Source organism: Rissa tridactyla, chromosome 2 (assembly GCF_028500815.1).
Source record: "Rissa tridactyla isolate bRisTri1 chromosome 2, bRisTri1.patW.cur.20221130, whole genome shotgun sequence".
Taxonomy (NCBI): Eukaryota; Metazoa; Chordata; class Aves; order Charadriiformes; family Laridae; genus Rissa; species Rissa tridactyla.
In genome coordinates this window covers 9305504-9330106 of record NC_071467.1, presented here as the reverse complement: position 1 = coordinate 9330106, position 24603 = coordinate 9305504, and the positions used below count along the sequence as shown (strand labels likewise).

General features: G+C 41.0%; 1 protein-coding gene across 1 annotated transcript in view; it reads left to right on the top strand.

The window, feature by feature from the left end:
* The window catches only part of TG (thyroglobulin), a 158989-nt gene that overhangs the window by 70904 nt on the left and 63482 nt on the right, over positions 1 to 24603 (top strand). Inside the window, exons 36-41 of the mRNA XM_054193484.1 lie at positions 6805 to 6939; positions 8045 to 8209; positions 8887 to 9109; positions 12722 to 12815; positions 17272 to 17431; positions 22472 to 22671. Of these exons, the coding sequence (XP_054049459.1) occupies positions 6805 to 6939; positions 8045 to 8209; positions 8887 to 9109; positions 12722 to 12815; positions 17272 to 17431; positions 22472 to 22671 (977 nt within the window). The remainder of the gene's footprint in view (positions 1 to 6804; positions 6940 to 8044; positions 8210 to 8886; positions 9110 to 12721; positions 12816 to 17271; positions 17432 to 22471; positions 22672 to 24603) is intronic.

Genomic DNA, 24603 nt, shown 5'->3' with positions numbered 1-24603 from the left:
TCTAACACTCATTAGGTGCCCCGTTAACCTGCAAAAAATGGAAATTAAGTGCTCTGTGATGCCTGTAGGTCACTGCTCTCTGGCAGGAGGGAGGTGAGCTGCACACTTTTACCTGAATTCTTGTTGCTTTGGTGTTTGTTCAACCTCTTTTGACTATTTGTATTCTTTTGGACACAAGGCTAAACTCTCCAAGTCATCTTCATCACTAGTCTGTAGTGCGTTTAACTGAATGTGTGGTTTTTGTCTTTAAGTAAATTAATACTTTCATTTGTCTTCTGTACATCTATCTCATGGAGCAGAGAACGCTCCTGCTGCTCAGTTGTGATTTTCATGTAGTTTCTGTTATCTGAGAAATAATGCTTGAAAAATAGATAGGCTGAACAGACTGGGAAAGTCCGACTTGTTACATTTGGAGCATTTTTTCCCCTGAAGAAGTTCATGTGCTGTGATGACACTGGGTATGGAACCATCTGTGGCTAGTTTCAGGTATGATCTGTGACCTTTCGTGATGGGAGGACAACTGTTATTTTAAGACTGCCTGTGCAGAAAATGCTAATATTGTCATGCTACAGTCTTGGTTTACTTAGGCTAGAATTTAAATAACAACTCTGTTGAGTTGTGTGAATATGGAGAAATGTAAAAGAGAAAACAGTCAGGTCTCATAATTAGGTTTGAGATGGAACTTTCTGCAGCCTGCAGTAAGATATGGGAAGATAAGGAAAGGTTTTTATGAGAAATTATGTATCGGTATTTTACGGCTGCATAATGCTGTTATTCAAATGATTTATGCACAGGAGTTTGAGCTGTGGACATTTTTATGTCTTTATAATTAAGACTGAAAGAAGCAAAACAACCTATGAAACATGTTACCTGGCTTTTTAGAAGCAATACTTGTGTTGAAAGCAAACCGGTGAGCCAGCAAATATTCTGTGTGTGGGAATGTGGAAGGAGTGACACTGATGTATAACTTCTACCTTTATACTTTGTTATGAGATTTATGAGTTGTATACTTTAATTATCCAAACTTTAATGAGCATTTGTGTCTTCAGGTTCCTCAGTCTTAAATAGGATACAGCTATCTATCTTAGATTTGGCAACTGCTAAAAGACAATGGCCCTTAAATGGTGATCTCTGCATGGGACTGCAGATCGTATACAGATCATATGGGCTCCATTCAAATCAAATAATTCATTGAGAAAACATGGAGTCATATGGATGTAATGATGTTAGGCCCATCCTATTTCTGCCTCCTGTGATCCCCTAGTGATTTATAGTTGTTCCCTCAATGCAGGACTGAGCAGCGGCTATGGGATTTTCCGACGTGGGAATAAATTTCCCATTGGGCTATCACAGCACATGGGGTATTTCCATTCTCAACAGAGAGTATATGTGCCGATGTAGCTGACTTTGGTGGTTAATAGCATCTTTTGTCTTCCCGTTTTCCCACAATGCTGAGGATATGTCAGAGAGATCTTTGGTGTGAAACAAAGGCAGCTTTTCTTTATCCATCCTCGGGAACTGATTTACCATTCCCCCATACAGCATATTGGACCTCCGGTGTAGAGTTACTCTATCTTTGGTCTTAAGTTTGATTTTTATTCTGTTTGTAAACATGAGGATTTTAGCCTTTTGAAAACAGCTTATTTTAAACCTGGATAAATATCTGGTACATTTTTAGTATCTTATTACTATATCATTTACTATAATTGGCACTACTGAAGGAGGCAGAAAGCTTGCATTTAACATGAGCATAGCAAGATTGCTCACTGCTAAAGGCTATAAATACCACTTTTGTTAGGTTGGGACATATTTGTCTGAGGTGTGATTATAGTTATTGTGCATCAGTTTTAAGAAAATGACTTGTTTTGAATTATTCAAATCTCAGCGGATGGACAAAAATGAGAAGCAACTATATTTTAGAAAGAGCATATTTTCTTCAGGTCCACTCTGAGTTGATGATTTGCTGGTTTTTGGAGATTGTTGGTAGATAGATAGGCTGTTGGTATACAGACAGGTTAGCAGTCTTCATTGGAAATATCTCTGAACGCTAGGAATATAAAGCACTGAGTTCAGTCTGTCAGCATATGTTTGGCTTGAGCCAAGGCTTTTAAATATGGCTCACAAATCTTAGAATTAAGGTCAGAATTTGTCTTTCAAACATAAATTAGCCATACTGAACCCAGAGATCTGAGTTATGTACCTCCTTAACCTCATGTTAACCTCATGTGAAAACCTCACGAGTTTTCTTCTAAATTTAGCTTGTTATTTTATTACACTTCTGCATCTCTGTTTCCTTACCTCAAATGTCAAATTTTCCTGCAAATTCAGAACTGACCCCTCTTTGCTTCCACTGAAGTCAGTGATGAAACTTCTGTTGACTTATGAAAAGGATTTTATAATGTCATTGCCTGTGAAAGTGGGAGGCAGAACTCTGTGCCCCCAGGAAACCTATTCCAGTCTTGTGATCCCGTGACTTGAGTGGGAACTGAGTAAGGCCAGTGTGAGTCCTTTTGCAAATCCAGCCTTAAACCTTGCCTACCCAAACAAGAACATCTGGAAGAGCGAGGCTCTCTGTATGGGACATCTATAATTTTGCAATAAAAGTTACGGGGCTGGCTGGATTCAGAGTGCTGTAATTATCCAATCAAAGCATTTGCCAAAATGTGGTTTGGAAGGTCTGAGCTTAACCTATATATAAACCAGAAATGTCTTCCAGCCCATCAGGTGCACTATGCATTTTCAGTGAAGCAGTGCCAGGTTGTAGCTCTGTGCCTTGTGAGAGCAGTTTCTAGAGGAGGGAAGTTGAGATCAGCCATGGAAAGTCCTGTTTGGCCCACGTAATGCAGTGGTTGTGCGTGGCTGTGGGCATTGGTGGGTCAGCTGCGAGGAGAAGGGAAGAAGGAAACAACTAATAGCCAAAATATCACTTGCAACTGACTGCTGGCTGGCAATGTCCACGGTGGTGCCATCCATAGATAGCTCTTGGTTAAAGGGCTTTGCTCTGTCATTAAAATAAACATTAGTGTTTCTGTATTTATCTGCATCTGGGGTCAGCTAGGCAGAACATTGGAAAGGGAAAACATTGGAAGTCTCAGTATCTAAATATGATCTGAGATTATGAACATTTCATCTAGAACTGAGAATGGACCCCCTCCCAACGCAAACCAACACAAAAAACAACCCCATGGGGGTAGTGGGAGGTTGCAAGGGTCACTTCTGTGAGATTTGGGGCAAAGAATAATCAAAATAAAATGTGTTTCAGGTGTGAATATATGATCCGTGGATGTTTGCATCATGAGTGGTCACTCTTCTGTGCCTAGCATGGGCTGCAAAGGGCCCAATGTGTCTTATGCATATTGAAAAATCAATGTTATTAACTTGACTCTATCCAATGTAAAAGGATAAAATAAAAATCTTTTATTATAGAAGTAGGAAGTGCAGCGTGTGATCAAATGTGGAACACACTACATGTATCTAATAATGACAGTGTGCACTCACAAGCTTGATTTGAGCACCTTCAAAATATTTTAATAAAAATAAGATAGTAAACCTCAGGGAAATAGATACAGGAGGCCAAATTCAAGTGTCAGAGGTGTAAATAAAAGGATTTTTTTTTTTTTGCTTTTGTGGAATTGTTTTGAATTTTTTTCCTGACAGAGTACCGTTTAGCTTAGCAAGAATGCTTCTGAATGTTTGACCTGTGGGCAAATGGAGGCGTATGAGTATTATGAGACTTGCCTAAGGTCACTCAGTGGGTTGGGGAAGCGATGGGAATAAAGTCAATATGGTGAATTATCTTCCAAAACCACTGACGCACCCAGACTTGTTGACTTACAATGGAATCCAAACAAGGCTCTTTTTTGGAAGAACCACAGCTAGTAATTTGAAGCTTTGTGTCTGAACCTAAGGAGATTACTTGTTCCAGCAGTAGGGCCTCAGTTACGAGTACTGTACACAGTGCAAGATGGCAACATTGCTCTTATGTAGAAACAGATTGATTAAAAAAAATCTTTTCTTGTTCATGTTTTCAGAAAAAAAAAATTAAGAAATATTTGAAAACAAAACCCAACAAGATATAATCTGTAAAAATAAGACCTGGGGGATCCAGTTGGTGCACATAATAATCTCTGGGGAGGTTGTAATGGTTAATTCCCCATCACTTATGGAGTTAATTTCTGGTTTTAGGTATCTTTCTAAATAAATGCCACAAACTGTCACCCTAGAGGTAGAGTTTGAAATTTTCTAATATGGGTCATGCAGCTGGTCATATTAGATGGCTTTAAAAATAGAGAAATCATTGACAGTATGAAATATAGTAATTTCCACATGACTAAAAATCACTGCGGTATTCTAAAACAATTGAATAGTTAGTGCCTGAGGGGAAGAAAAAAATTAAGTGCAGTAGGTCTGTTGCAGTGATTGCAGGGTCACTGCTCCCTTAATATTCAGATTCCCTTTGAATATAGCGCTGATGATGACTTTGCTACTCTGCAATGCCAAGTATGTGCTCTTTAACATATGACAGTGCAATACCAAATTAACCTTCATTTCTACTTAGCTGGAGACTTCAGCCTCTGTCTCTTGGAAAAATTGCTCTCAAACATAATAAGAGTAGAATGATTTTGAAGTGGTTGAAAAGCACCCATGGGACTCAGTGCTGTTTTCTTACCTAGTTCACACCTGGGCTGTTTGGGAAGGTATATGGAGTACAGTAGGTCAGTTCATCATCCATTAATCCATTAGACATTTTCTTCAGCAAGGGTGAGAGCAAAGGACCCAGTGCTAAGGTAACAGCCTTGGCAAGATAGGTAGCATACAATTATTTTTTAGCTTGTCCTCTGGGAGATAACCCATACTTGAGGCTTACACTTCCTTGGGAAGGTGTTGCCTTGCAAAAGCAAAGACTTTTATTATGGATGTAGAGCCCTGGGTCGTGGCAGTTGCCCTGTGTTCTCATGAATTATTTGGAATAAAATAATTTTGAAATCTAATTTAGTCATCACTATTTCCTGCCTATTTGCTCAAGGTATGATGCAACCAGGCTAGTGTGTGGTCTGTTTTGGGTCTTGGGTTCTCATCAACTGGACAATATGTCAACACCAGGATTTCCAAGTTGCAAGGAGGGCATGCTGCACCCCTGATTATATGAGCCCCAGACCTCAGCTTCACATTTAATGTTGTGTGGTACGGTCACAGCTGTCTTTCTGTGAGGAGGGTAAGGAAGGAAACTTTGCCTATGTCTGTAAGTCACAAATTTCTCAGAAGACTAGAAGTCTTCAATGAAATGAACGGTCACAAATTTTGTATCATCTGTGTGGTAAACGAACTCAAGCGACAGGGCAAGATCTGCTCACCAGGAATAGCAAGGCAAGAGCTGACTCAGCTCTGTCCTCTCCTTACAATTACATGGAAAGGGTAATGCCAACCTCCTGTTTAGGACTCAGTGGCCACATCAGGGCCCTTTTGCCTTTAAAACATATTGAACTGTTGAAAGGAACTAAAATAATTAAAGGCCCATTCTTTCCCAAGCTTTCTTTTTTGACTTCTGTGTGCAGAATTGAGAGCCTGCAGGATATTTTTATCTGGTTTTGTATGAGAGAAGAATGTTTGTGGCATTTTTTTAAATCTACTGTGAGACAGAAGAATAATTTTGGATGAATACTAGAGTCAGTATGTATGTGTATACATATGCTCACACATGCTTATGCTTGTGTACATGAAAATATGTGAAGATACATGTTTGTATATATGTATATATGCATATTTATGTATATGTGTATATATACATATTAAATAGAATTAAATGTTAATTATATAGGAGTTACATGACATTAGAACTTCATAGAATTTAATGGAATTCTGTCTAGGAAATCAAATTAAAACGATCAAAATAATTCTTGTGACCTTAAAAAAAAAAAGTCTGTAAATCCTTGAAAATTGCATGTGCTGCTGTGGGAGTTCAGTCGATTGCTTAGAAGGGAAGTAAAGACAAAATATAACACTTGTGAAAACCATTGTCTTATTTGCACTTAGTCTGTAAGGTCGGGACTTGCATTGTATGTAGATGTATGCAGGCAACATAAACATCTCCATTTCAGCTATTCACAAGAGGTTCCCTAAACAGACAACATGGACCTCTGGCTCATGTAACCTGTGGATTCCTGGGGGTAACTCGTCCCATGCTAAAGCAGACATCTAAAGCAGGGTGGAGATATTGTATAGTAAAATGGTTTGTTCCTCCCGATAGTGCAAGGAGTCTAGTGTAATTGACTCAGAAGTAGATATCTACCTTGCAGGTGACTGAGGTGAAGCTTACCTTAGGAAACCAGCTCCTGTTTTAAATAGAGATGTGGATGTCTGCTGGAGGTTCTGGGAGTGCTCAGTCATGTGCAGGATCCCCACTTGCTTTCCAAGGAGTCAGTGGCTGTACCTGTGCAGGAACTTGTGCGCAAGCATTATGACTTAAGTCCTTTAATGTAATTAGGTCTGTTCAGAAATCTTTTACTTAAATCAGTTGGATTTACATGGAAACCTGGATGGAGCTGCTCCTGATCTACATCTTTATTAACTGAATACCTTTGTAAATTTAATTTTAAATAACCTCTGAAGAAGAGACTGGACCCTCTAGTCAGTCAGAAACATTTGAATATTTTATTTCATTTGTTCCCTGTTGATGCAAAGGATTTTTCCCAGTGAAAATCTTTCACTGGGGAACTCCCCAGTGTTTTTACCTCTATATTATTTTCCTCTGAATTTTTTACTGATTTATCTAGTTATATTATTTTTATATGGTTCATTTTACAGAGTATTCGGATATATGGCAACCCTTAAATATGTCCTTTGTTCTCATGGATTCATCCATCTCAAACTTTGAAGTTGTGCAAGTCAGTAGAGATATATCCAATGACTTTTCCACTGCCAGAGACTTTTGTCTGTCCGGTAAGAAATAGTTATTCACAACTTTACAGAAAATATTGGCTCATGAGACTGAAACACCAAGAACAGCTTCTCTCCCTCCCCACACACTTTCTTACATAGATACATTGATTTAACTTATTTTTAAAGACTACCCTAGCGTCTGTGATTTTGAGAGAAGGGAAATAATTTATCTAATGAGAGATACAATGGAAATAAAGTGTCATACAGTGGTTGGGTAATTTTGACATCTCTTGAGCACAGAGACCTCTTGCTTCTTCAGGCATTGTACAACTTGCAGAATATTGTAGCAAATAATTAAAGGATAATTTCATTATTTTCTAAAGAACAGTTAAGGGAGGCTCATCAAGTAAGACTGATGGTAGACCTACCTACCATTATCTAAAATAACCTGTAGCTGTAGTGCGTGAAGGCAGGTTAACTGAGAGCTGGGATGAAGCAGGGTTGGGCTGTAGTAACAACAAAGGGAACTGCTTTAATCAGGAGCCTGACTAGACAGCAAAGAATCCTTTAACTTCACATGATGGACAAATCCTAAAATGCCACAGAGAGGTAGAAATAAGGAAAAGGGAAGTTATTGCTCCCACCTGCTGCAGAAGATGGCCCTTGGAATGGTCCCATTTTCTGCAGTAGATGGCCCTCGCCTTACGAAGGTGAGCAGTGTAATTTTTTCCCCTTTCCTTGTCTCACAACTGTTTGAAGGAGCTTTTCTAAAGGAAAGGTGTTTGAGTACAAACTGACAAGTGAGAAGATGGCTTTTCTTATTCTGAAAGCTTCCCCTAGGGGCTCCCTGGGGACTGTTTGAATTCAGCTGAGGTCCTCAATACTTTATTAGAAGATGCTTTTCTTCTCCTAAGAGCTGTGATACCAGTTCTCTTGCTATATTGCTCTGTTTTAAAGCCAATATAACCTTCTGTCCTTTGGCTACTTTGAAGAATGTTCTTGGAACCTGGGGACATTTATGTTCCCTTATTCTGCCTTAGAGCAGCATCCTTGTTGCTTGACCTGTTGTAAAACCTTTCTTTTAAGCATCTTCTAACAATGTCATACAAACTACTTTGAGCATACATTTTTTACCTGCTCTTTTTCTTCACGTTTCACCTTACAGCTTGTTCAAAGAACCAGTCGTGTACAGTGGTTACACTGGAAATCCAGCCTTCAGCGATAAGATGCCTTTTCTACCCTGATACACAGATATGCAAACATGGCCTGCAAGGGCACAGCTGCTGGGTTTTACTCAAAGAGCCAGCTACATATATCTACAGGAGACAAGGTAAGAGCGCGTGAAGGCCGTGGAGGAAGGAACTCAACTGTGGTGGCTTGCGCGCAATTCTCGTGAATGGTTGTGAGGAAATCCTCAGTAGACATAAAGCAGTCTGGATGTTTCCTAGCCAATTGTCCATTGCCGTTTCAGGGGAGTTACAGACGGGTGGGATGGGAAAATATCCCCATTTATTTTTCATTAAAATGCACGAAATCATAGTGTTATCATCTGCTATTGAAGCACCTATAATAAAGGAAGTTTAAATAAAGGAGGTCTGTAAAAGAGGTTTTAGAAAGTGCAGAACATTAAAAACAAACCAAAAAACCAGCAAGAAAAGTCCAGGTCCTCCCTCTTCATCTGCAGTAGATGAAGTGTCAGGGAAGAGGGGGAAGCCTGAAAATCTCTCTCCCTTTTTGTAGACATGTTCAGATTTATACTCTAATGTGATGTCTGATCTGGAAGAAATGTTGGAATAAGGGTTTGGAAAATGTTCATATCCAGTAGCTAACATCTAGCATAGCAGGAAGTATTATATAGGGAGAGAATAACACAGATTTATCTATGTTTCATTTAATGTGAATTAGACACTTAACTTGAAAATTAAGGGGAAATGGATTGATTTTAATTTCTGGAATGGTACTAACTTGAAAAAGAAAATTATTTCTTCTCTGTTCCCTCCCAAATAGATTTATTCCTGCCCATTTCTGAATCGGATTTAACCCCATCTGTGTACATCCCGTCCCATGGAGATCTGGTGGGCAAGTCCCAGGTGATTCGCATTGGCTCAGAGTGGAGAAATATCAGTCAGTTCCTGGGGGTCCCGTATGCTGCACCTCCCCTTGCGGAGAGGCGATTCAGTCCTCCAGAGCCATTTGCTTGGCTGGAAACCTGGAATGCTACTGTGGCTCGGTAAGAAACCCCTTTGATCACCTGCAGAATTCCTTGTCCATCCAGGTGTATGAAAGTAGCTGGAGTGATGACCACAATATTCATGTACTTCCTTGCAAAAGAACCTATAGGGTACAGATTAATACGAGTTTGGGACTTTGTTTAACAAAAAAGAATAATTCCTCCATCTATATGTTAATGCATGAAAGCACCTCAAGAAAAAAGGCAGATTCCAGTACGTTGCCTCGAATCTATGCATAACTCCCCACCGACTGTCTGCTGTCAATTCATTTTCATTCTAAGTATGTATACAAGTATTTCTAATTTTTATACAAATACATTTTGCTCCTGCTGAGCCATAAATTTGTAGAGTATTTAATCAAACGGAGGTGCTTTGACGCTGATGTAACCAGAAGTTGTGGGTCTCATATAAAAATTCTTTGCCTGGTAGTGTCTAGGAGATCAGGCTGAAGGACCCAAATAGTCTTTTCTGACCAAAAACTATTAAAAAGCAAATAATTGCTAAATGGCTTGGACAGAGGTACAGAAGTTATAAACATTTTAGGTAATGCCTTAAGAGGAAATGAGCACTTGGAACTGTATTAGCAGATGGGCTAAATTTATCTTACGTCCCTGTGTCTAATATTTCCAGCTGGCTGGCTCTGGATCTCCAGGGCTGTACAGACATCGCTGTTTGGTGAGTTTAGGCTGGAGGGACTCTTTGGACATAGCCTGTATGTGCATGTTTATGTTTCATTTAGTCTTATAATACGAGTCTTAATTTTTTTGCATTGGGGAACCAAAATGAAAAATTGTGAATGTGTATTCCTTAAAGAAAAGAGGGTTTGGGTGAGACTGCTTAGTGTGTCTGTGCTGTGGAACATGTCAGGACAATTGAATCATTTTTAATAAACCCCCTCCCCCCCCCCAGCAAATAGAAACGCAGCAACAAGAAGAAAAAAAATGTATGGAAGTGGAGTGGTTTTTTTCTAGGTTTTTTTTTCATAGTGCATCCCTGCTCCACGTAACAGAAAGCAAACTACAAAGCACATAAGCCCACTTGAGCGAGCCATGCTGCTCATGTACACGGGAAGCTGATACAGGAGAACTGGTACCCGATCACATTCCTATCAATAAAAAGCAGACTGTTTCATGGCTGACGTGAAGAACTGCAAGGAAAAAAAAATGATAGAAACAAGAAATAGGAGACTGAAGGTGCAGAACAATCAAAAGGACAGAGTCTGGTGGAAGGACTCGACAAACTTTCTGTAGAGAAAGTTGAAGAAATCAGGGTTCAGAGCTGAGGTTTAGTGACCCAAGAGCTTCCAAGGCAGCTAATATGGACCTGAGGTCTATTGAGACCTTGTGTTATCCTTCCAGCCATGCCTGGCCATGCGGTCCTGTTCAATTCCTGGCAGTAGGAATGACTTCTGTGATTAGTGATGAACTACTTGAGCTACGTGATCTGACCAAGAGCTTACATTGTGAAGGGAATTACCAATTTTGCAAGGGAGGTGGGAGGATGGCACCCTTCAGGGCTGACACGAATTACCACCTGCCTTGGTGGAAACACACCCTGGGGCTACAGATTGAGAGACCTACAAGCTCTGTTTGGTCCCTCCGTTACTCAGAATTTGTCTCCAGAGGTTTCTAGCAACGCCTGTGACGAACTGAGTGAAAAGAGATGCAGTGTTGTCTTGGGGAGTTGAAAGAGCATCTAGCCTCTGGTGGTCTCCTCCTTCAGGTTGCACCTGAGTTGTGGAGGTGACAACAGCATAACCACAGTCGCCATGCAGCCTCATGTACGTTGGAGGGATCTGGTGAGACGTGGCTTTTTATTTCCTCAGGTACACAGCGATGTTAGGTTAGCACACACACCATCAACTCTTTGTGTCTGCAGCCACAGCTGCAGGCTTTGGTAAAACCCATCTGCCTTTGTGGTCTCTCTTTGAAGACCTGGTGTTGCAATGAGCAGCCTGGCTGAGATTTTCAAAGCAATTTAGGGACTTCAGTTAATCCGCTCCTATCTTTTGACTTCTCAGGCTTCATTAGGCCAGTGAATAACTTGGACATTATCTTCTATTATTCATTTAAGGTTAAAAAAAAGATTTCTTTGAACTTAGCAGGAGTGTACTTGCAAAATCACAAGGATCTTAGTCTCTGTATACAAAGTGTTGACAACTATTCTTTTTAGGAACTCTATTTTGCTGTTGCACAATATTTGTATATAAGAAATTCACATTATCACGGTGCCATTAGTGACAGAAGAGAAATACTTATTTATCAGCCTAGACCTGATTAGAGATTAAAAAAAAGCAAAACAAAAACAAGCCCCAACCAAAAAAAAAGCCAAAAAATCTCCTCCGGCTGTTGGAGTCTCCAGCTGCTGGAGGAGCTGTGGACTTGCCTCAGCAGGTGGCAGCCTTTCCCCGGAGTCCTGACATGAGGAGAGGGAGGTGCTGGGAATCTCGATGAGTTGCTAAAAAAAAAAAAAAAAAAATAGCCATAAATGCGGGTGATGATTCCTGCTGCCCTGTTGAAGGCTGCACGATTAATAGCGTTAGACCTGTTGTTCTGGTTGGGTTCCTACCTAGGAATTTGTATTTTGAGCAGTTTTGGTTGGAGATGATGTGCTTCTCTACGTCAGTGTGAAAGCTGTTGAGTGATATCACTGTCCTAGGAGCCTCCATTATGAAAAGATTTTGTAGAATTGCGTTCAAACTGGTCTTTTTACTTGCAGTTTTCTATTAAATTCTTCACACCTTCATTAAAAATGATAATTTAGAAATAATTCTCTGAGATATTACTGTATTTTCCATAGCTTCTTTTGTCTTCTTCCCTAATAACTTGTGATGCTTTTCCATAGCTTATTATGTGATACAACTATGGCTGTGAAGTAGAAGGAACCGGCTTCAAAATAGCTTATATCTGAGCTGCAAAAGTCATTCACTTGATTCTTATTGTGGACAGAGTTCGAGCATATGAATTTCATACAGATGATGGCCAGAAAATGATTTTTCTGTACGTGGCTGCCTGGCCGAATTCCTGTTGAAAGGTTACTTTTAGCATTGCTGGGCACTGCTAATGGTCTGCTATGATGCTTAAAGCAAAAAGATTTTAAAAATGCATTAAAATTTTAAACTTTCCATATTCTCCCACAGACCATTAGAAAATAAAATAAATATAAATAAATGTAGCCCACAGACTATTAGAAGTTAAAATAAATAACTGGCATTTCAGCAAAAGAGTGGATTATACAGATGTGCCAAGGGGAGACCTGTCCTTGAGACCTCCAGTCCCGCTCCCCCTACATCTGGTGCTAATTTTGTGAAGTTTATGTAGTGTGAGTTTTCGGAAGGCTTATTTTCAAGTTCTAATATTTTTAAAATGAGGCTGGTTTTTTTGAGGGCAGGATTCCAGGCATGAAAATACAATGCGTTTTTTGCGTTCGTATGTGTATATACAAACCCACGTATGTGTTACTAAGGTGTAGGTGGGCATAGTTTTAATTGTGATTGAGATCTACAGATTTAAAGATTTTATAAACTCAGTGCATCAAAATATAAGGAAAGAGCAGCAGGGGAAAAAGAGTACAAGCCTTTTAATTGTAATTTTCTCAATCTGTGTCTCTAGGGCAGCTTGTTGGCAGCCAGGAGATGGAGAGGCCCCACCGTACTCAGTCAGTGAAGACTGTCTATATCTGAACGTCTTTGTTCCTGCCGCCACTGTAAGTAGGAGACAAGTCAATTTCTTTTTGTAGCTGAGCACTGTCTCTTTTCAAAGTACTTTTAATTGTCACGAATGACTGTGTTTCATGTGGTGTTTGCAAAGCACTGCGAGGTTAAATTAGGCACTCTGTTGTTTGTATTGGTGCAAGAGTATTCCCTGTAGGCTTTCAGTGAGGCCTGTTTGGGTAACGAGGAGGGCAGCAAATTAAACCGCTAGAAATAAGAGAGAGACAAAGAGGGAAACAAAACACAAGAGGAAGGTGGCAGCAAAGGAGGAGAAATTAAGGAAAGAAACGGCAATGTCCTGTTTGTCCAGGAGAGGATAACACAATGCAAACACGTCACATCAACACTTAACACCAGCTGAGCGGCAGCAGATGAGTTTTTCACCCTCATCTTTACTGTTTCCTGTTGACATCCATGGGAGTTCTGTTGAGGAATGAGGGTAGCAAGCAGTGCTAGATTTGTGCCCAGCCCACGGAGCATAAAAATAGATGTTTTAAAGATGACTGTGTCAATGGTACAATCTGAGAAACTGTCATTTGAAAGATCTTGAATTTCTCATTCCAAACAGATATAAAATAAAGCTTCAAGTTAAAGCCACGCTTAGAAGGTTGGCCAAACCCCTGGGGGGCTGGGGATAAAGATGTTGAATAACATGTGAATCCCATTGAAGAGTGGGCCCAGAGCACAGGGACAGAGTTTTTCTGTCCACAGTACTGGTAATTTTCGGAAGGTGACGGTGGTTATAATAGAGATTTACGAGTCTGTCATACTGCATGTCTGGAAAGAGCTGGTCTAGCTATCTGACAGCAGCACACACGGTCCCTCGCAGGCCCTTTCAGTCACCAGAAAGACCAGCAGTCTGTTTTCTGCCTGCAGCACCAGACTGTCATTTTGCCTTGAGCACAGTCATCGCTTATTGAAAACATCAGGTCACTGTCCCAGGCAGTTTGCCATCTCCGCCACAGTGCTGCTTTCCAGATAGCTTATTTGAAAGCATTGTGTTTGCTGCCATCTGATAGACTGAATAAGCTTGTCTCTTCTCCTTGGCGGTTCTGAGAACTGAATCCCTCCTGTCTTTTGTAGAGGTGTAAGGTAGAAGTGGGTCTGATCAAGTCAATCAGTTTCACATGCGTAAGTCTTGCTCAAGAGAGAACCAAAACTTCTGTTTTTGCAGAAGTAGCTGGGAGCAGAAGGCATGGCATTTTCCTGTTTCTTTTTGTGGTGAGCTCTATTTTTTACTCACATACAGAGACCTATATTTATATATTTTCAGCCCATGGAAAGTTAAATTAGCTAGTAAATACTGAATATAAAACCTCCTGGAAAGTAGTGAATGCAGAGGTCGTTCAGGAGCGTTTTGAGCCTGAACAAGAGCACGGTGCAGGGACTGCTGCCTGCCACCGAAGGACTCTTTAAGTGTCAAGCAGTGAAGGTGGTGAACGACATCACCTCATTTTGCTTCCATAGCTACGTGTACCACATAACCCTCCAAATAAAACTGGCACTTCTGAGAGACTTTTTTCCATGTGGAACCATCACCACCTGCCACACTAGCAAAGCGAAGCTGTGCTTCAGCTTGATTTGCGAAGAGTTCAAATGTAAGATCAAGAGTTGAAACTCTCCACTAAATAAGAATGGAAAGTGTTCCCTCTCTTCTCCCATCCCCTGCACGTGTTATTCCTATCCTTATTGCGTCATCCCTGCTGCACTCAATTCTTTACAGACCAGTATTGTACAGTAGTAAAAGCACTTGAGGTTGCCTGTCTCAGTAGAGTTTAAATCTATCCCTGACAAGAAGCTCGTTAAATGTTTTACAGAATGGAGAAGATGGTTACGAATATTATAGAGGCTTTCAGATTTCCAGATGACTTGTAGCTTCCTGGCAGATGCTGAACTTCTCTCCCCCTTGAGAGTTTGCACATGGGACCTAAGCCCTTACAGGCATGAGACCACAGTGGAGCTGCTGGGCTCCCCAGAAGACCTCCCCCTGCTGCCTGAGCCAGGGAGCCATCTGACCACGTCCCAGCTGTAACTCTGCGCCGATTTTACCCCTCAAAGCGCTAGCGTTTGCCTTTTATTGCTAAGTATGAAGCAAAACCCTGCACTGGGCAGTAGCCACGTGGCAGCCGTGGCCTGTCTGTGAGGAACGTGCTGGCCCCACTCTGCCCAGCATTGCCCCACTTTCCCCACTGCAACCTGGCATTGATGCTGGTGGTGCTGCATCTCAGCCCAGTACCAAGCCTGGTACCCTGGTACCATCTGGGGGGTGAAGAGACTGGTTCCAGCAGGCTTTAGTTAAGCTCTTGCATTGCTTCTGGCTTGACAGCTCTTCTGCCTCACATATTTAATTGCAGTGGTCTTTGAATTTGGTTGAGAGCAAGCCTTGGGGGAAAGTCACTTATATCCAAAATAAATTATCCAGCAGCTAATGTACAGTAAATAATTAGCTGGCTACCAAATATATATAGATAGGTGATACGAAATATCTCATGTTGTGAGTCATAGTTCAATTACAGCATGAAAATAATTGTGCTAGACTGTTAAAATAGTTAACAAGAAATGGGAAGACGATTACATTAAATAGCCCTCATCTAAAATGCTCAAATCCATGAGCTCCGAGATTGAAATCTCTAAACCCCAAATTATTTTTCATGATAGCTGTATCTTACCTTTACATCAGAGAGGGATCTGTCATTGCTCGACACGGATCAGAAATGGGAATGCTACCTCCAGACACTTGGCGTTAGGCATAACCCTGGTGCTAAATCTTCCCCCGCATTGCTCCATAGCTGTTGCAGCAGGCTTTGTTTTGCCATTTTTAACTTCTGTCTCCCGTCTTTGCCTTTCTTAAGCTTTGCATCACTAGAGCATTGGGCAAAGTTGCCCAGCATAATGTAATATACAACTGACAGGGCAGCTGGAGGTCACGGTGCTGTGCAGGCTGTGGACACGTGGGAAATGCCTAGTTGGAACCTCAGGCTTAACCACACTGAGCTGAGGGGACAGAGTGGGCTCAACATCATATTTAATACTGTTTTAGCTGAGGTGGCTCAATGTGGTTGTATTTCAGAATGAATTTCCATGTGAAAATAGACTCTTTCCTTTTTTTCTTTGCCCCCATCTCACTCGCCGTGCTGCGTGCAGTGCAGAAATGGGAACCAGGGGCAAGGCACTGTGAATTAGGCAATTTCTATTCAGGAGCAGAAGTTCCTGACAGACAGCAGTGTGTGTCAGTGCTTGCAATTTCTGGGGCTTTTTTTGGTAACATTGTCGTGTCCACAAGAAGCCTCTGAAGTGATTCTCCAAAGAGATAACTGAGGAGCGCACACAATCATGACAAATTAATTTTGCAGGAAGCCGCAACCATCGCTTCTCTGCTGCTTCTCCCATATAGCCAGTCGCATTTTTGCTGGAGACATCATTTGCCAGAGCAGATGCCAGAGTGTTTAGCTAAGCTCCATCCAGAACATAACAGCGACAGAGCCCAATGCCCTCTAGCTGCAGGGAAAAACAAATCTCAGATGGACTTTGATGCTGCTGCAGGGGCCACCAGCCCTTTGAAAAAACATGAGCAGTTGCCAAAGCAGAAGGCTGGACGGGTGGGTGTGTGTGACCCGCTGTTGAGCAGAGGAGAGAGGAGCATCCTTCAGGATAGCCCCAAAGTGAGCAATAGGACATGAAAGTGCTGACTGTAAAATTGAGATTAGACTTTGAAAAAAAAACCTTTTAACATTCCAGTAGGTTATTCTGCTTTCTGCAGCAGGAAGAAAAAAACCCCAAAAACCAACAAAACTATCAAAAAAACCCCCCAAAAACCAAACAAAACCCCTCCATATGTTTCACTTGTATTTCTTCTGAGTGTCATTTTGACGGAGCTGTAATCTGCTGGTAAACGTTGAGGTCTCCTGGGGCAGTTCTGCTTTTGTGCTGCTCACGCAGCAGCAGCTTGGCCGCAGCCCTGCTGTGTGTAGAGAGGGTCCACACAGATGGGGTGCTGCTTTGTGAAAAAGTCTCCATTTCTGAGCGTGAGGAAACATTCCTGTTTCCTATTTGTCTGAACTTTTCCTGTGTGCTTCTGTAAAGCAGACATGTTACAGCAGACAAGCCCACTGCATGCTCAATGGCCAAGTCAGCAGGATGGGTCTGCCTTGAGCTGACCTGGTAGAAGGTTAGCTCTACAGCCTTCCAACAGGTTCCACCTGTTGGCTGGTGGAACACAGTGGTGCCATTAAATCTTCTTTATACTGGACATAGTGTCCTCTTTAATGGTATGTAGGTCATTGTGGGCAATTTAGCCCTAGAATTTCAGACAGACGGCCGGATATCTTCTGATTATGGTCATTGTTAAAGAGCTATGAATGGTGTAGATAGGGAAGATGTGAAATTCTCATCAGTGACCTACAAAAGCAGTTGGCTACAGGGATATTAACCTGGTTGTTGTTGTGGCAGGTCAAAAACATGTCAGTGCTGCTGTTCTTCCACAATGGAGGGAGTTACAATGCTGAGGCGGGAAAGACAACGATAGATGGGTCATACCTAGCTGCCGTCAGTAACGCCATTGTTGTGACAGCAAACTACCGGGTCGGTGTTTTTGGCTTCCTCAGTACTGGTAAGTCATGGATTTCTAGAACACACACAACTATTGTCTGAATTGCATTCTGTGACACTTCTGTTTCTAGTATTATTTTTTTTTAAGAAAAAGTAATCTATTTTTAAACTTGAGAAACCTGTATCTTTCTTTTACTGGTTTTTGGAAGAAAAAAATGAGCAAGAAAAGAAATGATGGGGACTTGTTCTGAAGAGAAAGGGGAGAGTCTGGAGGCAAAGGGAAAAGAACAAACAAAATCTAAGCATCTGACTAGACTTCTGTTTGCAGATGAAACTGTGGATATTGGGTTTTTCTGCTAATTTCAGTGGCCTGACATTGTGGGTATGGTTTTCAATGTCTCCAACTACCAGCTGTTCCACTCATGAAATATTGCTAATGCTCAGTTGTGCCCGTGTCACAGTGGGGAAGAGGCAGAGAGGGGTAACTGCAGGTTAGTGGTAAGAAGGACATGAAAGCATGGAAAGCACAGGACAGATAGTTGGTTGGTTCCTCAGTAGTTCAGCCTGACTTCTCTGAAGGACTTGCCTTGTTTAATTTGTATTCTCTTAGCCCCTTTTACTGTCCTGGACGTGAGTGAACACTTGCATGTGCTCTGTTTGCATCCCTTCCCCATATGCTAGTGTAAAGGACACTTCTGCTCTCCTATTGCTTCCTAATACCTATTGCCATTAAAAATTATACAAAGTCCCACTACATACAGGATTTTATGTTGGGCAAAGAGGCGCATACACAGAAAAACGCACAGTAATGTCTCCCTTTTGTTCTTTGGGATTATTTTTTTCATTTTGCCTTTTATTAGATTTGCCTGTGGGGAACACTTTTCCTCCTACCATCTCTCAATTCTGCCTGGGGTGGGGGAACTTAAGGCAGAGAACTGTGAAGAGAAAATGCAACAATTGCAAGTGGAGCTCTGGCTCCATCACTGCGGTGGCAATCCTTGGTCTCTCTAGTGGACATTTTAGTACTTTTATAACCTTTAGGAGGTTATATTTGCAATGTTTGCAAACACCAAACTGATATACTTTGCCTCATGATCCTTTTGAGTGCTAGTGCTGTCGGGTGGATTTTGCCTAGTTTTGGGTTATAGCTACAGCTATTGGTTATTATTTCCCTTCTCTGTTTTAGTGTTCTGTTCAAAGCTCACTCTCAGCAAGGTCTGTTTTTCATTCAGTAAGTAGAAAGCTGGCACTGCGAACTCCTTACTCATTTAGACATGAAGTTGGTAATAGGTGTATCTGGGGAAAGAATCACTGTTTTCATCAGTGTGAACCGGATGCTTATGAAAGTGATACTGTGGCTTCATTTTGGCTAGGGCCATGTGCAGTGTGGATACATGTTGCGCGAGCTTCCATTACGCAGCACTGCCCACGCGTTACCCACTAACCTCCTTCAACCCTGTGAATCTCACCTAGCTTTCTTCCTAAGTGGAAACTGCTAGCTGGGCTGAATATTATATAGCTTTACATACATGATGGTCCATAATTTAGGGGTCAGGAAAAATCTCCATCCTCTTTTTCATAGGGATCTGTACGCATGTCCCAGAAAATTCAGTGCGTGAGCTGGAGGTACTGTATTTGCATTCCTGCAAACCTTCAGATGGAGGTGGTTCATTATGAGTAGGGAGTATTTGGGGGCCCTCTCCTTCTCTGTACTGCGGAGCTGCAGCCAGGGAAAAGGGCAATCTTTCCTGGCCCCTTCCCCTGTGGGAAATCCTTGGTGTGCATTTGGGAAAATCCTGTTGCTCCACAGGGAACTTGAACAAGCAGGAAAAGCTCTTTGCAAGAGTCATTGGAGAAAGCTAAGCACCGCATTCGTAGGAAGCCCTAAAAATTCCTTCAGTGCCACACTTCTGTCTCCTCTATATCCCCTGTGGGGGGGATGAGGCGTGGTATGTTTGTACCAGGCTAAGCAATGCTCCCACTGCAAGAACTACTCTTTGGTCCACCACAGGATGACAGAGTATCTCTGACTCCTTATGTGCATCACCAGTTGCCACTGGGGATTTTCAATGAAGACTGACAAGCTGGGTCAAATATAATAAGGGTTTTTCTCAAGACTCAAATGATATTCCAGGGATGTTTCCATTCTCACTGAAAGACTTGGGCAAATCCTGGTCCTTTGGAAGTTTTGCCACCAGTTTCAAAGGGGGCAGGAGCTTGCCCTTAGGGCTGTGGGTATACACGAACAGCAGAGTGTTAAAAAGCCCTGAAGTTACAAAAGTTATGATTTTGTGAGCAATATCAGTTTCATTGTCCAACTAAGCAAAGTGCTGAATCCTCTCATGTTGACTTGTTATAAATTGCAAAGCTAGAAATGAAGGTCTTCAATGGAGCTTTTGGGGGAGGAAGGGTAGTGAAAACAACAGACTTCCTTTTTTCTTTTTTTTTTGTTTTGTTTTTTTTGTTAGTTCTGCAGTTGTTTTGGTCTCTTATTGTCAGGGCTTTTGCAAACAGTCAAAGAGCTCTTATTCTTCTAAGTACAAAGGAGGCTTAATTTAATTTGCTGTCACCTGTTAATGTTGCAAAAAGTGATGCACATTCTTCCTAGTGCCTTCATCTCTTGCTTTGCACCCAGAAAAGTTAATTATGGTGAATTGCCAGTGATATGGATGGCAAGAGTATGGAGAAGACAGTCAACGTTCTCAGGCCTGATTCTTTTAGGAGTTCATGGAGTCATATAAAACAGGATGATTTTCATGCTTAAATTTAGCACTATTGTTCTTCTCCAGTTTAGTAATGACAGAAATGCATATTTATGTCCCTCTTTGCTTCCTTCTGAACGTTGGTTTCTTTTCATTCTCCTGTGGTCCTCAGGAATGTGATCTTTTCCTGCAAAAAGACAATGGAAAAGATCCTTGACAGACACCTTTCTTTTCGTCTAACTACGGTCAATGTCTGTGCAGGCATCTGTTCCCCAGCGTGGTACATTTCACAACCTGGCTGTGGTTTTTGCCAGGGCAGAAGGAACTGGTTGTATTTCCCTCCTCGGTCTGCTTGTTTAGTGTGCCGGTAGCGAGGCACATTGGGTGGCTAAAACATTTACATGGACTTAACTTCCTCTGGGAGGTTTCATGAGGCATGCAGCAAGCCCTTGAAATGAGGTTTCCTTTTTAACAACATCGAGTGGGTTTATTGCTGGATTGAGAACCCTGGGAACTGGTTGTGGTGTGCAGAACAGACTCAAAAATCCCTAAAAACTAGAGCAGGATTATTATTTTTCTTTTCTCCGTTGCTTCACTGGTGTGACTTGGCCTAATCATCTGAAACTATGGCAATAGGTGGAAGGGTGTAGTTTCCAGGGCCATTTCACTCTTGGCTGTCCTGCTGAAAGGGCATTTACAGTGATGGCTACTGTGACGTGGGTATCTGTAAAACCTGCAAGGCTATCAATAATCTGCTCTCCTCTATATTCTGTTCTGCTGCTTAAATTGATCTCTATGATACCTTAGTAATTCATTCTGGTAGGCATATGGATATCTACTACATGCTTTCAATTGCTCTTTGTCTGAGACAGGGCTACCTGTCCACAAAAGTGGCAGCTTTTTATTCCACTATCCGTTCATTTTGATTTCCTAGTTTCTGAGCCTACCCTTACTTTGAAATTGTACTATTTGGTCTTGACAATGGAAGAGACAAATAGTTTCAGCTGTGTTTCTATTCCTGGCTTTATATCTTGTCTTGTTTTTTTTTTTTCTTCCAAGTTTTGAATGTGGAGAATTTAAAATCATTAAAAATGAATGGCTCATTGTGGATTAAAAAGAAGTAGACAGCGAATAATCATTTTCTATTCCTTTTTAGGGACTGTGTAGGAATTACTTGTTTCTTCTTTTATTGATATAAAATTAAGCTTGCCAAGGGGTTCGCATCCTTAGATGCTTTCAGCATTAGTTTCCTATTAATCAAAGTACCAGGTTACCACTGGTTGGTGTTGAAAAGAAAGTAGTCTTTTCAGTGGTGATACCTAAGCATGGAGAGTACGTAATCAATTATTTTTCTTTTGTTTTCATGGGAACAAAAATATGAATACATATAATTCAGATCTCTATCAGCTAGGCACAGGTAAATCTCAAAGGATGTGTATGGAGATACTATAAATTATAAAATAATATCTGTACATGTGTAAAGAAATGTGACTTATAAATGATTGGTCAGGAAAGTGTAAAAGGGATCTAGGAAGCAGAAAGATGCAATTAGGTGTACTCCAGGGAAACAGTCAACTGAATCTGGCAAACACACTGATTTGTTGTTTGCTTTTAATTCATTTTAAGATCAAGCTGCCTATTTAGAAAAATAATCTTATGGCCTCAATTTATGAAGACTTTAGCCTGGATTCATGTCTCGTACCGTGAGGTGTCCAAATGAAGCTTAGAAGTTGGAGTCTTATTTTTCTATAATGAGGACAAACAATTAGGTACCTCCAAGGATGCAGTTGGAAGAACTGCTGATTATATTAACTTTCTATGAACTGTCATTTCTTGTATTTTCATTAACTTGCTCTGGTCTTGTAATAAAATACACTAACACTACGTTATGGGGCTTGGATAAAATGCTCCTGCAGAATGGTAGCTAGAGAAAAAGATGATCAGATGTTTTTGAAAGTACTGAAAATTAAACAGAATAATGGTTAATTACTCTTAGTTGCATCTTTGACCAAGTATGGGTATAAAATGTTTTTTTGCAGATAGGCACCAGAGAGTCCTCTATTCTGGTTTGCGTCATGCTTATAACATGGAACTTTTGGTTGTTTGGGTAGGGAAGTCTTAAAAAATGTCTGATTATTTCAGGGCCTTAATGAATAAGCATACATGGTAACTACAGCACTGAATACTTGCTCTTTTAAACTCCTGGAGTGGTGAAAATTGAAATGGAGTCTATTAATATAGTAATGACCTCGGAAGAGACTACTTCGGCTTTTAAGCTCTGGTATCATTTTTGCCAAGGTTCATCTGCAAGAGTTGCTAAAAATGTAATGTTTAATCAAAACTTCAAATGTTTATAGCTTTATTTATTTTCAGACCTATTTATTTATTTTCCACAATAGGCTCTCCTGAAGCGAGTGGAAACGCTGGCCTTTTGGATCAATTGGCAGCTTTGAAGTGGGTGCAGCAGAACATTGCTAGCTTTGGAGGAGATCCAAGCCGAGTTTCTTTAGGGGCCGACCGCGGTGGGGCGGATGTCACCAGCATTCACCTGCTCACAGAGGCAGCGAGTATGGACCTCTTCAAGAGGGTGTTGTTGATGGTAAGTCCCGTTCCTGCCACTTTGACTTCTTTGTGAAAGGATGTTATAGACGTGAGGATGTTGCAGTGTGTGGGTGCTGGTTTTATGTCATCCATACCTTGGCAGCACTCTAAGGGCTGTTATTGCTATAGTTATTTTTCATCTCACCTGTGCCTGCTATCTCCAAGAGCTGGGTGCTTCACAGGGATGTACAAGAGATGCACTTTGGTGACTGGTTTAGTCATAGCAAGAATCTGGTTTTCGTCACTGTGGTTTTTTTGTGTATTATATAAATAGTCTTCTTTCATAACTTATAGGTACAACAGGTTAGTTTCCATTCCATAAATATGGTTGTTGATCAGCAGTTTTTAGACTCCAAAAATGACGAGCCAAACATCCGCATGTTTAAAGTATCCAATCTTTTTATCTGATCTCACGACAGATTTCATTTAAAAGAAAAAGCAAGTTTCAGAGAGTAAAAATCCGTTTGCCCACGGCCTTGTTTGCTGTCAGCTTGGGCTATTTTCACAGATACCCCAAGTGATCAGTGTTTTTACAGCCCTTCCTGTGTCAAACCTCAGGACTTTGAGGCCAGCTTTGTCAGCTTCGATACTACCATTGATCTTTACAGCCTCAGATGAGAGTAATGTGCACTGAAATGAGGCTTAATCTTCAGTGGAGGTTTATATATCTAGCAGAAATGGTACTTGGACAAAATGATCTCTCTGCTAGCTGTGTTGACTTAGAGCAGTGAGCGAAGGAACAAAATTCTTGCTCCAGGAAAGCTAGGGCCCAGTTAAATAAAATCTCGCCTTGAAAATAATCACATCTCTATTTGCTATTTGAATTTTCTGTAGTGTGCCCTTGCTCCAGGAAACATAACTTGCCTTTTACATCCCCCTGTCTCAGTAAGATTATTTTAATTGCATCACTCTAGTGGGGAAGGCAAGGGAAGTTGCTGAAAATTGCTGTTCAGTAGTTGGGTTTTTGTGTCATTCTCAGGTAATTCCTCCTAGATTTTTACCCAGGTCTTGGCATAACGGTTAATTTGCTAGTAGACTCAGAGTCCTTTTCTCTCAGAGTACAGCTTCATCCTACTCTTTCTCTGAAGTCACAAACCCTTTACTGACAGGATGGGGCCCTGTGAAAGCCGTAACAGGGTACAGTGCAATTTGCCAGCTGAACAACTGATAAAAGGGAAATGCAAGGATCTCTCTACTTCTCGTTATTTCTGGAGTGTACTTGCACATTACATCTTTTCTTTTATAAAATAGAGTTTGAACTCCTCCTTTCTCCTACAGCAAGACATGGAATAATAGAAAACAGTGGCAAGTGCAATGAGCAGGCAGGTGCATCAATTTTTCCCTCTAATCTAGTGTTTGTAACAACAGTTTTCTTCCTGGAGCTGTGCAGACCACTGTCTTGGCAAAAGCAGGATCTCCACTTATTTCAAAGTAAGGTTAAGTATTTATCCTTACGGTTTCACAGTGGATTTAGTTTTCTTCTGAAATACACTGTTAAAATAAAAAGCAAGCAGTAACAGCAGTGGCTTAAAAATATACTTGATTTTTTTTTTTTTTGTAACGAAGTGATGCAGAATGCAACTGTTGGTTTACTCAGATTTCTCACCTAGACCTCCTGTAAAGGGATGTGTCTTCTTTTTGTTCCAAGACACCAAAACCATTGTGTACTTTTAATTTTACTGTAAAAAAAGGAGGTACACACAGATTAAGAATCATGAAACTAAGAATATATACCAGATATAAGTTTCCTGAGGGAAAATCCCATGAAGCAATACAACTTTTCTGCAAGTTAGTCTTGTGCTCCTTGTTTGGGTCTTTGTTGTGTGTTTAAAAAAAAAAAAAAAAGATGGTGTTTCTTAGCATGCAGAGAGGTGTGATGCATGAAACTTTCTCTTCAAGAAGACGTGCGCCTGAAATAGCAAAATGCTTT